The following is a 14,165-nucleotide window of genomic DNA, read 5'->3' as shown; positions in this document are numbered from 1 at the left end:
AATCAGTTAACTTGTTGTTACATTACTGTATAGGAACTATGTACTGCATTCTTTTAGCTGATAAATGTTTTTAAAATTTGCTGTTCTTGCTTTTAAAATATTTACTCTATTCCGTGTTACATTGTGAATTTTTCTCTATTGGTTTCTTGTGTAGGTACCCTTCTGTGTTAAACTTGGTTTCCTAATATCTTTGATCCTCTGAGCTATGACTTATTTGCAGTACTTAATATATGGGTTAAGGTGATGAGTCCTATTATGAAGTTGTAGGCGTACTGTACCTTTGAGAGAGTGAAAGCTGGCAAGGACTCAACAGCACAGTGTGCTGAAAAATTTAAAAATGGAACATTTGGCCTGGAAACAAATAGCTGAACTGTTGTTATGGTACACAACAAATCCAAATGTGGCCAATCAGTTTAACTTATACCCCATGGTACCAAAATCCAATCGAATTTGAATTTTACTATTTTGACAACATCAAACCAACAATACGATCTGATGTTTTAGGATATAAAAATCAGGCATTTTGAACAGTTGGCCAAGCAGCAAAGAGCACCAACAAACTCAGACTGCCCGCTGATTCGCTGTCTGAAAGGTACCTGTTCATATGAAATCTGTGCAGCAGAAGACTGAAGAAAAGGCCCAGAAAAATCTAGAGAGGAGACTACAAAGGGAAGACTCACAGCTGGCTGTTTTTTTTAAAATTTTTTTTTGTAAATCGTTAATCAGAGGGTTTTATCAGATCAGTATAGTGTAGTAGAGTGGGAGGTAGATAAATTGATCAGACAGAGGAGGTATGCGGTGTAGATAGTTGTTTACTGTTCTTTATTTTTGGAGTTAAAGAATAAATTGTTTAAAGAATACATTTTTGTTTAAATAATGGGGTTTTTCACTCAGACTTTTATGGATTATGAGGCAAGGTGAACTTTTCTGTTTGTCTAGTTTAAATTAGCAGAAGGGTTAACCCCATGTCGTAACAGTCCCAGTCCCGAGAATCCTAAATCTGGCCGAGTCTGGTTTCTGCACAAGTGTTCTTTCCAACAAGTATCATAGTGCTAGACTGATTAATTGTTTGGAAATTTATTTGTTGGTATTTTAACTACAGGGTCTAAAAATGAAGGTGAGAATTAGTTGAGTGAACCTCTCCAGTATATCGATGTGGCCACATTGTGAAATGAATCAGAAGATGCTAGCTTTTCTCAGCTGCCCTTTCTAGTTCATGGCTTTTTCAATTTTTTTTTTACTGCTTTGTTTTCCATCTTCCATGCTGCTGCAGGCTTCGTTACTTGGGGAGAGCAAAACAACAAGGCCGTATCAGGTATGTCATAGTTTTTACTGTGATGTATCTGCTGCGTGCTGTTATTTGACTGTAGTATCAGCTGGGTGCTGATTTTTTTTCTCACATCACTTTTATGTCATGTGGCTCATTTGAAAACTAACATGGTATTGTTAGAACTAATGTTGTTTATCACGGGAGGTGTATTCAGCTATTGTTCGATTAGAATACTTCCTCTGATACATGATCATTATGTGGAACCAACAAATGAAAGTCGTTTCACTAAATTTTGAAAAAGCGCACTCTCTGGATGTCTTGAACTAATTACTCCCAACTGCCACTTCCTTATCTATATTCCACAATTGTTTTACAGTAATTACTGCTCAGTGATATTTTCAATCTTTTAGAATGCATGTGCAGACTTTTGTTATAGTGAAGGTACAATTATATTAATTCAGTCATTACGAGTGTATTAACCCCAAGGAAATAAATTTCTGCTGTAGAAATATTAACAGTATATTTTTGGAGTTTTTAGTGATTGATAATCTGGTTCAGTATTCATCTTTCACACTGAGGACTTTGGTCTGAAAGTGACTTGACTCATGGTGACAGATCTGCATCTGTGCACGAGGTGTTTAATACAAAGAAAGTGGAGATAAGAATCGGCAATTCGGATTCTAGAGCACTTTCTGACATTTGGTGAGGTTGCGGTTGATCTGTTTCCTAAGTCCAACCATCTACCTTGGACCAATTGCCTTAAAATCCTGAGCTAGAAAAAAACTATTAGTCTAGGATAAAATAAAAAGTAACATATCAACTGTTATCTTTTTGTTTCAACACATCGAGCACAAAAGTTACAGTTACATTGCAATACAGATTATTTGGGTTTATATGCTTTATCCATGAAAATTAAGCACAGATAATTTTTCAGAAACTTGGCAATGTTAGCAGCATCATTTCACAGAGACCACAACTTCGTCATAGAGATGTACAGCATGGAAACAGACCCTTCGGTCCAACCCGTCCATGCCAAAAAGATAACCCAACCCAATCTAGTCCCACCTGCCAGCACCCAGCCCATATCCCTCCAAACCCTTCCTATTCATATAACCATCCAAATGCCTCTTAAATGTTGCAATTGTACCAGCCTCCACCACCTCCTCTGGCAGCTCATTCCATTCACGTACCACCCTTGGTGTGAAAAAGTTGCCCCGACGGGCTCCTTTGTATTTTTCCCCTCTCACCTTAAACCTATGCCCTCTAGTTCTGGACTCCCCGACCCCAGGGAAAAGACTTTGTCTACTTATCCTATCCATGCCCCTCATAATTTTATAAACCTCTATCAGGTCACCCCTCTGCCTCCGAGCTCCAGGGAAAACAGACCCAGCCTGTTCAGCCTCTCCCTATAGCTCAAATCCACCAACCCTGGCAACATTCTTGTGAATCTTTTCTGAACCCTTTCAAGTTTCACAACGTCTTTTCGATAGGAAGGAGACCACAATTGCACGCAATATTCCAAAAATGGGCTAACCAATGTCCTGTACAGCCGCATCATGACATCCCAACACCTGTACTCAATACTCTGACCAATAAAGGAAAGCATACCAAACGCCTTCTTCACTATCCTATCTACCTGCGACTCCACTTTCAAGGAGCCATGAATGTGCACTCCAAGGTCTCTTTGTTCAGCAACACTCCCTAGGACCTTACCATTAAGTGTAGAAGTCCTGCTAAGATTTGCTTTCCCAAAATACAGCACCTCGCATTTATCTGAATTAAACTCCATCTGCCACTTCTCAGCCCATTGGCCCATCATGTCAAGATCATGTTGTAATCTGAGGTAACCCTCTTCGCTGTCCACGCTGCCTCCAATTTTGGTGTCATCTGCAAACTTACTAACTGTATGCTCGCATCCAAATCATTTATGTAAATGACAAAGTAGAGGACTCCGCACCGATCCCTGTGGCACTCTGGTCACAGGCGTCCAGTCTGAAGAACAACCCTCCACCACCACCCTCTGTCTTCTACCTTTGAGTCAGTTCTGTATCCAAATGGTGAGTTCTCCCTGCATTCTGAGAGATCTAACCTTGCTAATCAGTCTCACATTGGGAACCTTGTCGAACGCCTTACTGAAGTCCATATAGATCACATCTACCGCTCTGCCCTCATCAGTACTTTTTGTTACTTCTTCAAAAAACTCAATCAAGTTTGTGAGACATGATTTCCCACGCACAAAGCCATGTTGACTATCCCTAATCAGTCCTTGTCTTTCCAAATATATGTACATCCTGTCCCTCAGGATTTCCTTCGACAACTTGCCCACCACCGACGTCAGGCTCACTGGTCTATAGTCCCGTGGCTTGTCCTGACCACCCTTCTTAAACAGTAGCACCGGGTTAGTCAAGCTCCAGTCTTCCAGCACCTCACCTGTAACTATCAATGATACAAATATCTCAGCAAGGGGCCCAGCAATCACTTCTCTAGCTTCCCACATACTTCTAGGGTACACCTGATCATGTCCTGGAACATTAATCCACTTTTATGCATTTCAAGACATCCAGCACTTCCTCCTCTGTAATATGGATATTTTGCAAGGTTTGTATAACCTTCTCACATGCACATGGAATCTTCAACATGCTCATTATGGTGGTAGTAATAATGGCACTGCGAGTAGAAGATAGTGGTATGGAAATTCTGGTGAGTGGTTTCTTGGAATAATGATTGAATTGGTATTGATGGATAAACTGGCCACTTCATGACAATATGACATTGTGCTGTGAAAAAAAGATCCTGAGCTTGTTCCTACTTTTTGATTGCATTCACTGAACATTGCTCCTAGCGTAATATAATGCATTTTCAGAAAGATTCCCGTTGAATACTTGGATTGCATTTATAAATGTAAATGGATCTGTCTTCAAAATTGCCATGAATTCCTCAAAATCGTTATGATCATTCCTAAATTATCATTTTGACTTCATTTTCATCTGCTCTGTTTTGAGCAGAGAAAGTTCAATTCTGACTGGAGTAGTTCACTCAGTGAGGTTACTTGGTGTTTATGCATTTCCAATGCAACATTTTTTTAAAGCAGCAATTTACCTATGAAGCATTAACAGCCATGCCTACATTGAGTACCAGACAAGGGCTCAGAAAATATTGCCCCTAAATTGAACGTGGTTTCAGACTTTGTCGCAGCAAGTTTAGCATTTGCTGGTGTCATTGCTGTATGGGGTTTTTAAAGTCTTGCACCATGTTGTATTTAGTTTACAGTGAAGCATCCAAATTTGGAACTCATTAATCTCTGAGGTGGAAGTCAAATATATTACGGTTCACCCTTAATTCTAGCTAGAATTTACAATACATTGTCCAGAAGAGAATTAGGACTAAGACCATAAGTTTTTAAAATATATTTTATTCACGGAATGTGGGCATTGTTGGCCAGGCCAGCATTGATTGCCAATCATAATTGCCTAGCATGTAGATGAGAGTCAATCACAGTGCTGTGGGTGTGGAGTCACATTGTAGGCTAGACCAGGTTATGATGGCAGGACATTAGTGAACCAGATGGAATTCTCCATCTGGTTTTATGGTCGTCATTAAACTCTTAATTCGAGGTTTCTACTGAATTCAAATGCCACTAACTGACATGGTGGGTCATGAACCTGGTCCCATGAAAGTTTCATGGGTTTCGGGATTATTTGGCCATGGCCTCCCCAGTGATGTCTGATCCCTCCCCTATCAGATGATTGGGCTTTTTGAAGAAATGTCAGAGGATTGTTGAAGGCACAATGGTGCATGTTGTGTATATGGGCTTCAATGATGCATTCTACATGGTAGACTGGTTAACAAGGTTAGATCACATAGAATACAGGGCAAACTAGGCATTTGGATATAAAATTGATAGAAGGCAGGAGACAGGCCTCCAGTCTGAAGGGAAACCCTCCACCACTTGGCTCTATGTCCAGCAGTGTGCCTCAGGGAAATGTGCTGGGTCCGCTGCTGTTTATCATTTATATAAATGATTTGGATCTGAATGTAAGTGACATAATTAGTAAATTTGCAGGTGACACCAAAATTGGTTACCTCATTGAAACAGGACCTTGATCAGATGGCCCAGTGGGCTGAGGAGTGGCAGACGGAGTTTCATCTTGATATATATGAGGTGCTACATTTTGGTAGGGACTTCCAGCGCAGGACTTGTTGACCCTATGTTAAAGTCCTGGAGATGTTGCAGAACAAAGATCATGGAATGCAGGTTCATAGTTCCTCGAAAGTGACAGGTTAGTGAAGAACGCGTTTGTACGCTTGTCGTTATTGGTCATTGCATTGAATACAGGAGTTGGGAGGTCTTATTGTGGCTGTACAGGCCATACCACTTTTGGAATACAGTGTTCAATTCTAGTCTCTCTGCTATCAGAAAGATGCTGTTAAATTTGAAAGGGTTCAGGAAAGGTTTACGAAAATGTTGCCAGGATTGGAGGGTTTGAGCGACTGAGTAGGCTGAGGCTATTCTCTCTGGAGTGTCAGAGGCTAAGGGGTGACCTTAGAGATTTATAAAATTGTGAGGGGCATGGATAGAGTGAATAGTCAAGGTCTTTTTCCCATTGTAGTGGAGTGCAAAACTGGAGAGCATAGATATAAGGTGAGTGGGGAAAGATTTAAAAGGATATAACGGCAACTTCTTCCATGCAGAGGGTGGTGCATGTATGGAATAAGCTGTCAGAGGAAGTGGCGAAGGCTGGCATAATTACAACATTTAAAAGTCATCTGGATGGATATAAGAATAGGAAGCGTATGGAAGGATATGTGCCAAATTCTGGCAAATAGGAGTAGATGAATTTAGAATGTCTGGTCGGCATGGACGAGTTGGAACAAAGGATCTCTTTCCACGCTGTACATCTCTGTCTGTACATAGGAGCAGATGTAGGCCATTCACCCAAGTCTGGTCCATCATTCAATGAGATCATATTTGTTCTGATAATACTCAGCTTCACTTTCCTGCTTTTTCCCTATTATCCATGATTCCTTTACTGATTAAAAATCTGTCAGTCTTGGCTTTCATTATGCTTAATGACCAGCCCTTTGTGGTAAAAATTCCAGAGATTCGCTGTCCTCTGAGAAAGGTATTTCCCCCTTATCTCTCTCAAATGTAGGAGCCCTTATTCTGAGATTATGCCCTGTGGTCCTAGACTCTCCCACAAGGAGAAACAACATTTTTGCATCTACCTTGTCAAGTTCACTAAGAATCTTGTATTTCAATTTTCACATTCTTTTTAAACTCCAATAAGTACAGGTATAACCTACTCAACTTCTCTTCATAAGACGGACCTTTCCTACCTGGTATCAGCCTTGTAAACCTTCTGGAATGTTTCCAATACCAATATATCTCTCCTTAGATAAGAGGCCCAAAATTGTTCACAGTATTCCAGCTGTAATCTGACTTGTGCTTGTTTTAGGAAGCCTCCCTCCTTGTAAAATCCATTCCCTTTGGAATAAAGGTCAACATTCCATTTGCCTTTCTTATTATTCACTGGACTTGGATGCTAGCTTTTTGTGATTCATGCATGAGAACTCCGAAATCTCCCTCTCCTGGAGAATTCCTCAGTCTTTACCAATTTAAATGCTATTCAGCTCCTCCACTCTTTCTGCTAAAAGTGCATAACCATACATCTTCCCAAATTATATTCCATCTGCCAAGTTTTTGTTCACTTGCTTGACAAGTTTCCACCCCTCTGCTGACTTTGTGTCATCCTTACCCACTTGCCTTCACACCTATTTTTACATGCTTGGCTATAGTACAATCATTTTTCTCATGCAAGTTGTTTATATTTATTGTAAATAATTGTGGTTCCAGTACTTATCTTTAAAGCACTCCATTAATTACAGGTTGCCAAAGGGTGCAAATCTGTATTAGATATGGCTAGGCACTTCAAATTCTAAAATGCACATTTCTCCATTTGCTTTTTGTGTTGTATAGAACAATATGTTCCTTAAATCAGCATGTTTATTGTGTATATTTTCAATTTTATTTCAGGAGGAAGAGCAAGATCTACTTCTAAATAGTTTCAATCATCTCAAGGATGTGTTGAACAATATAACAGGTACTGTACAAGTTCACTGAGAATGATTAAACTGAGCAAATTGTACATCAATCATTTTAAAGGTCACCTTAATCAAACTTTACATTTTTAGTTGCTGGATGTTCTTTTGTCTGAATTTGGTATTTAATGTTGCAGAAATCAAAATTAATTAAAGGATTTTCTTTAAGAAAAGGTATAAATTTGTAATGTGCCTTTCAAACAGCAAGTTAGTGAAGTTAATATTCTCTTGAAGGATTGCCTTTTTTAAGGTTAGTAGAAATATTCAGTAAATTCTTCTAATCCTGTGTGCTGGATTGTAATAAATTCCAACTTGGTTTGAAATGCCTTTTTCTTTACGTACTGAGATTCAGAACTGAAATATTTGATCAGGTGTCGTGGAAATAACCATTGTGAAGTGGTGTTCTTTAGGTTTGTCAATATTATCTCTTTTTTCCATTTTATGGGTTTCGGGGTTTATTTATAATTTTCAGATTCCCTTAGGAAGTGGTAACATGGTCTGTTCATTATTTAACCAAAAATTGTAATGAAGTGAGCGAGGCAGTGTAAATGTTAAGCAGTGTTCCACTGGTGCACACTTTGCTCCTGTGTGCTGCCTGCTGGTATCTGAGCAAAGTGTTGCCTGTAATCCCTGACCCACCTGCACAGTACTGCTGTGCGCTGCAAAGCACAGAGGAGATGCTTACTGTAGTATAGCACACATAACAGACTTTAATAATGTTCAACCTGGATAAACAAATCTTAGTTTAAAAATGGATGCTAGTTGCCTGAACATAATTTCTTGGATTAATTTTCACATTTTAAAATAATATTCACCAATTCAGGAGATTTATTTCTTTACATTGCATTGTTAGTGGGCATAATATAGAATATTTGGATATTGGTGTGCAAGTGGACCATTGAATTGTTGCAATGAATCTCTCTAAAAGTGAGGTCAACCTATGTGCAAGTATAAAAGTGAACTGTTGACTTTGAAGTGCATGGTTGTCATTTTGAAATGTCATCTATTTCTGATACAAATAGTGGCCGTGCACCGTGCACTTTTGCAATATCCCCAAATTGTCTGTTTAATTTCTTAAACCCGATTGTACAGTACTGATAAGTAAAACATGCATTTCTGGGGAGACCATTGGAGTCTCACTAGCACTGTAAATATAACATGTAATGTCTGAAAAGGAGGCTTGCTTATACACCCAGTATATACAATGATGTGTTGTTTTTCTTATGAACTATGACTTCAGGTAACTGCCAAATCTCCAGGAAGAATGCATATGCCAGACAATCTGGTCACAGGGTCTATTCAGTGATTTGCTCCCCCAAACTGTTATGCAAATCTTCTCTCACATTTTTACTGAGTTTATCTCCACTGTTAAGAAATTATTCTGTTCTAAATCTGGAATGAGATAAGTTGGTGATAATCTATTTGAGAGATCTTTTTTATTCACCGTAAAATAGGTCTTTGGTTGACTCCATGATCACAATAAACACTGGATTTTCCAAATGACAGACAAATTTATTGCTTTCTTGAGAATAGCCAGTCTTCAAATCTGGCCCCTTTAACACCTATGACTTTTGTAGATTTAGTATTTGATATTGTCTGGTCAGTTGCCCATCCTTTAAGCTTTGGAATTTCCTCCCTTAATTCTCTGCCTCAGTGCCTATCTCTCCTGTTTTAGGATGTTCCTGGGAATTGGTTAGCTCAGTTGGCTGGTAATTGAAGCACAGTGATGTCAATAGTGTCAATGCTTATCTGAGGTGTGGTGATCCTCAGATCAAATTCACTGCCAGTTGTGTCTCCACAGAGACAGCAGTCTGTAATCCTCTGGGGATATGACTTGTACAGATTTTTTCTTATGACCTATTTTGATCACCTATAGTAAAACCTCTTGTTGTGTTGACTGTAATTTTATAAAGAAACTCATGAGATGTGGCACTCACTAGCTTGATTAGTATTAATTGGCAGTCTCAAATTACCCAGAGGGCAAGAGTTAACCTAACAGTCAGCTGCATTGTTCTGGGCTTGGAGTCACAGGAAATCAGACCAGTTGAGGATGGCAGATTTTCTTTCCTCATAGATATTAATGAATCTGGGATATTGTGACATTTGACAGTGGCCTATGTTCACCATTAAACTCTCATTCCAACTTTTTCTGTTGAGTTTAAATTTCACCAGCTACCATGGTGGGATTTCACCTGTATCCCTAGGACATGAACCTATGTAACAAGAATTTGAGGGTTATCTTGTGTTTCTCATCTGTAACAGAACCTTGTCCAAGGAGCTTACTCGGCTCTAATAATGGATGTTTAGTGGCAAACTGACCACTAGTTGGGGCTTCCTCAGAATGTAAATGGCTGTAATCAAATGGGTAGGGTTGAACTGAATAGGACTTCTGCAACAATGGTCCATTTTTCTGAATTTACATTTGAAATGTTCTAAATATTTGTCACCTAATTTGTGGATTTTTCAGAATGGTATTTTATGATTAAGGCCCTCATTAGTGAACAACTGTAAAATCTTCGTGGATTACAAGAAAAAAAAGAGAACTAACGTTTATATAATGCCTTTGTGACAGTGAAAACATATTGAGAACTTCCAAAGCCCTTTACAACAAATTAAATACTTTGAGTGTTTTTAAGTAAGGAAATAAGGTAACTACTTGATAATCACTTTATTTATGTAGGATGATGGTTCCATACTGACCAAAACATAAGGAATTCCCTAACCACACTAATAATGCTAACATTGGAGTTTTTGTGCCCACCTGAGGGGGGTAAACAGGGGTTTGGTTTCATGTTACATTTCAAATAAAGCATCTCAAAAAAAAACTATATTCCTTAGTAGTGCATTGAAGTGTCGGCCTGGATTATGCGATTGTGTGTGGGTTAGGCTTGAACAGACATCCTTCTGGCTCAGAGGTTTCTACTAATCCAGCTAGCCAGGCAGTGAAGTGTAGAATTGGAGCCAAAGCTCTACAGACATATAAACTTTTATTTACAGAGATGCAGACTAAAAATAATCTTACTAATTTGAGTGCTCCATCATGAATCTATTTTGTAATTGCATCCTGCGTACTCTCTCTTTGAGAGCCAATCAATAAAAATGTAACTAGTGATAGCCCCATAGAGGACCACTGTAATGAAAGCCAAAGGAAACACATCACCTTAAAGTAAAATGTAATTCCAGGAACTAATCATATACTCCAGACCTTGTGGTGCTTGAGTACAATTGAATCCCCTATTAATGGCCACCACTTGAATACAATTAAATGCTAAATTATTATGTAATTGACAGTGAGAGTGTTGCTTCTGAACCAAGGCTGGTATCTCTTATGAAAACTATTAGAGAGAACTTCAGAACAAGTCTGGTTATGTGACATGTTGTCATGCTGCATTGAAGAGAATCAGGATACCTGGCACACAATCACGAGAAGACACAGGTATACACACTTGCTTTTTTTTCCCTCAATTATTCGACATCTCGTAAGGGTCACCATTGAAAGCAAAAGCAGCTTCTGGCTCAGGATCTCCCACTTTATTTTGTCCTGCTCTTTTTAGGTTTCAGTAGGACTTCCCATTCTTCATTTTTCTTTATTCTAATTTTTCTTCTTTCTGGCCTTTTTCTTCTGTCTGTACTGGTTCTATTTCCATCCATGTCCCATCTCGCTTCACATGTCTCAACAAATTGTGTTTTTTCCGATCACAAGAATTAAATTGTTTTTCTTGTATCATTTCCAGCACCACCTTGGCTTCTTTATCTACTTCCTCAAAGCATTTCCTACTTGACGACATGGTGGACCTGCCTCATTAGGAGAATGGATACTTATTTTGATAAGTCTATCCAGTGAAAATGCTTTGTATTGGAATTTTTTTTTTCTGTCCGCCCACCACCAGACTTGATCATTTTAATTAATGAAATGAAAAAATTGGGCCTGATTGTGCTGAGATGTGAAAAGAATTTAGGTTAATTTGAAATTGTTGAAACTGTTAGACGCAGAGGTTAAATCAATGAAACATAGAAAACATGAATAGAAGTAGGCTCTTCGAGCCTGCTTGCCCTTCAATTCAGTCATGGCTAATCATGTTAACCTTTTAATCCATGTGGGTTGTGCAGTGTGAGAGTGTTGTCCTGAGCTGGGGTAGGTCGAGTTGCAGGGAATGTAGTGAGAGTGTTGTCCTCAGCTGGTCCAAACAGACCCCAGCACCAAGGATATATTTCCCTCCCCTCCCCTATCAGCTTTCCGTAGAGACCACTCCCTCCGCGACTCCCTTGTCAGATCCACACCCCCCACCGACCCAACCTCCACTCCCGGCACCTTCCCTTGCAACCGCAGGAGGTGCAACACTTGCGCCCACACCTCCCCCCTCACTTCTCTCCAAGGCCCCAAAGGAAACTTCCATATCCGCCACAGATTCACCTGCACCTCCACCCACATCATCTACTGCATCCGCTGCAGCCGGTGTGGCCTCCTCTATATTGGGGAGACAGGCCGCCTACTTGCGGAGCGATTCAGAGAGCACCTCTGGGCCACCCGGACGAACCAACCCAACCAACCTGTAGCACAGCATTTCAACTCCCCCTCCCACTCCACCGAGGACATGCAGGTCATTGGACTCATCCACCGCCAAACCACAACAACCCGACGGTCGGAGGAGGAGCGTCTTATCTTCCGACTGGGAACCCTCCAACCGCAGGGGATGAACTTGGACTTCACCAGTTTCTTCATCCCCCCTCCCCCCACCTTGTCTCAGCCGGATCCCTCCAGCCCGGCACCGCCTTCCTGACCTGCAGTCTTCTTCTTGACCTCTCCGCCTCCATCCTACTCCGACCTATCACCCTCACCTTGACCTCTTTCCACCTACTCCTTAATAGATAATGAGAGTAGCTTGCAAAGCAAGCTGATTGTCAAAGCTTCTATTGATATGTGAAGAGAAACATGATAAGTGAAGACAAATGTAGGTCTCTTACAATCAGAAACTGAACTTTATAATGAGAATAAAGAAATGACAGACTCATTCAATGCAAATTCTGATTCTGTCCTCACAAAGGAGGAGACAAATAACAACCCAGAAATGTTAGTGAGGACAGGGTGTAGTGAGAGGGTGGAACTGAAAGAAATCAGTGTTCTTGGGGAAATGGTATCGGGGAAATTGGGGTTAAAGGCAATCAAATCCCCATGGCCCAAAAATCTACACCTCAGAGTCCTTAATGAACTGACCGAAAAAATAGTAGATCGTGGTCATCTTTAAAAGTTCTAAGATTTTGGAACTATTCTTATGAATTGGAGGGCAGCTAATGTAAACCTTCCATCTAAGAGGAAGTAGAGAGAAAACTGGGAATTACAGACCATTTAGTAGGGGCAGAGGTAGTAGGGAAAATGCGTGAGGATTATATGAGATTTAATCGTAGAGCACTTGGAAAACAGTCATAGGATGGGCAGAGTCAACATGGATTTAGAAAAAAGAAATCCTGCTTGAAAAAACTTTCGGAACTTTTAGAAATTTTTGAAGATGTAACAAATAGAGTTGGTCAGGGAGAATCAGTGGATGTTGTTTGTTTTAGAAAGGTTTGATAAGGTCCCAAGTAATAGATTAGTACACAAGATTAAAGCACATGGGATTGCGTATGCTGTACCGATGGGTAACGACCTGGGGCTGGCAGATAGGAGACAATGAGTTGGAATAAACGGTAATTTTCTGAGAGGCAGTCAATGGCCAGTGGAGTACCATAGAGATCAGTGATCGGACCTAGCTATTGCCAATGTAACTGATTTAGATGAGGGAACTAAATGTAATATCTCCAAGTTTGCAGATGACAAACCTATTGTCAAGGTGAACTGTGAAAAGTCTGCAGAGATGTATCAGTGTGAGTTGGACAGGTTTGCTGAGTAGGTAGATGCATAGCAGATGAAGTAGAAGATGTATAAATGTGACTTTGGTATCCAAAACAGAAAGGTACATTATAATCCGAATTTGATGAATTGGAGCAAGGGGAAGTCCGATGAGACCTGGGTGCCCTTGTACACCAGTGGCTGAAAGCAGTTGGATGCATAAGGTGGTGAAGAAGGCAAATGGTATGTTGACCTTCATAGTAAGGGAATTTGAATACAGAAGCAGTGATAGTTTGCTGCAATTGTGCGGGTCTTTGGGAGACCACGCCTAGAGTATGGTGTCCAGTTTTGTTTCCTTTTGAGGAATGATGTCCTGGCGATGCAAAGAATACACCAAAGGTTTCACAGACTGATTCCTGGGATGGCAAGTCTGATATGAAGAGAGGCTGGATTGGATATGGATATACTGTTGGTTCCGCTCTATTGCGGTAGTTCTGTTCTCATGCAACCCCCTGTTAATACGAAAGTTACGAAATAGCACCATTTCAACTATTGGGACCAGAATCGCATTATAACCAATACATGCTTTTAAAAGTTTGTGCTTTAGAACAAGTGTCCCCAATTTGTCAAATGTGTTACAACAAATTCACATTAATGAAGTGCACATTAGAGCAGAATGACCTATATTTATTGGCAATTAGAAGAATGGTTGGGGGAGTGTCTCCTAGAAACCTTTAAAATTCTAACAGGACAAGACAAGGTAAATGCAGGACTGATGTCCCTGATGACCAGGGAGCCTTGAACCTAGTGTCACAGTCTAAGGATGTTAGGAAGTCCATTTAGGACTGAAATGGGGAGAAATTTCTTCACCCAAAGAGGGGTGAGCCTGAATTCTCCACTACAGAAAGCAGTTGAGGCCAAAAGATTGAATGTTTTCAAAAAGGAGTTAGATATAGTTCTTGGGGTTGA

The 14,165-nt window shown here is 40.1% G+C and overlaps 1 protein-coding gene across 6 annotated transcripts in view; it reads left to right on the top strand.

Moving 5' to 3' along the window:
* gbf1 (golgi brefeldin A resistant guanine nucleotide exchange factor 1) overlaps positions 1-14,165 on the top strand; it is a 264,652-nt gene that overhangs the window by 13,056 nt on the left and 237,431 nt on the right. For all 6 annotated transcript variants that reach the window (XM_087982453.1, XM_087982455.1, XM_087982454.1 and 3 more), the window contains one exon: positions 7,305-7,371. In XM_087982453.1, the coding sequence (XP_087838579.1) occupies positions 7,305-7,371 (67 nt within the window). The remainder of the gene's footprint in view (positions 1-7,304; positions 7,372-14,165) is intronic.

This window comes from Chiloscyllium plagiosum, unplaced genomic scaffold (genome assembly GCF_037043375.1).
Source record: "Chiloscyllium plagiosum isolate Xiang-an unplaced genomic scaffold, Cpla_swu_hap1 HiC_scaffold_43, whole genome shotgun sequence".
Taxonomy (NCBI): Eukaryota; Metazoa; Chordata; class Chondrichthyes; order Orectolobiformes; family Hemiscylliidae; genus Chiloscyllium; species Chiloscyllium plagiosum.
This window is presented reverse-complemented; position numbering and strand designations above follow the sequence as displayed.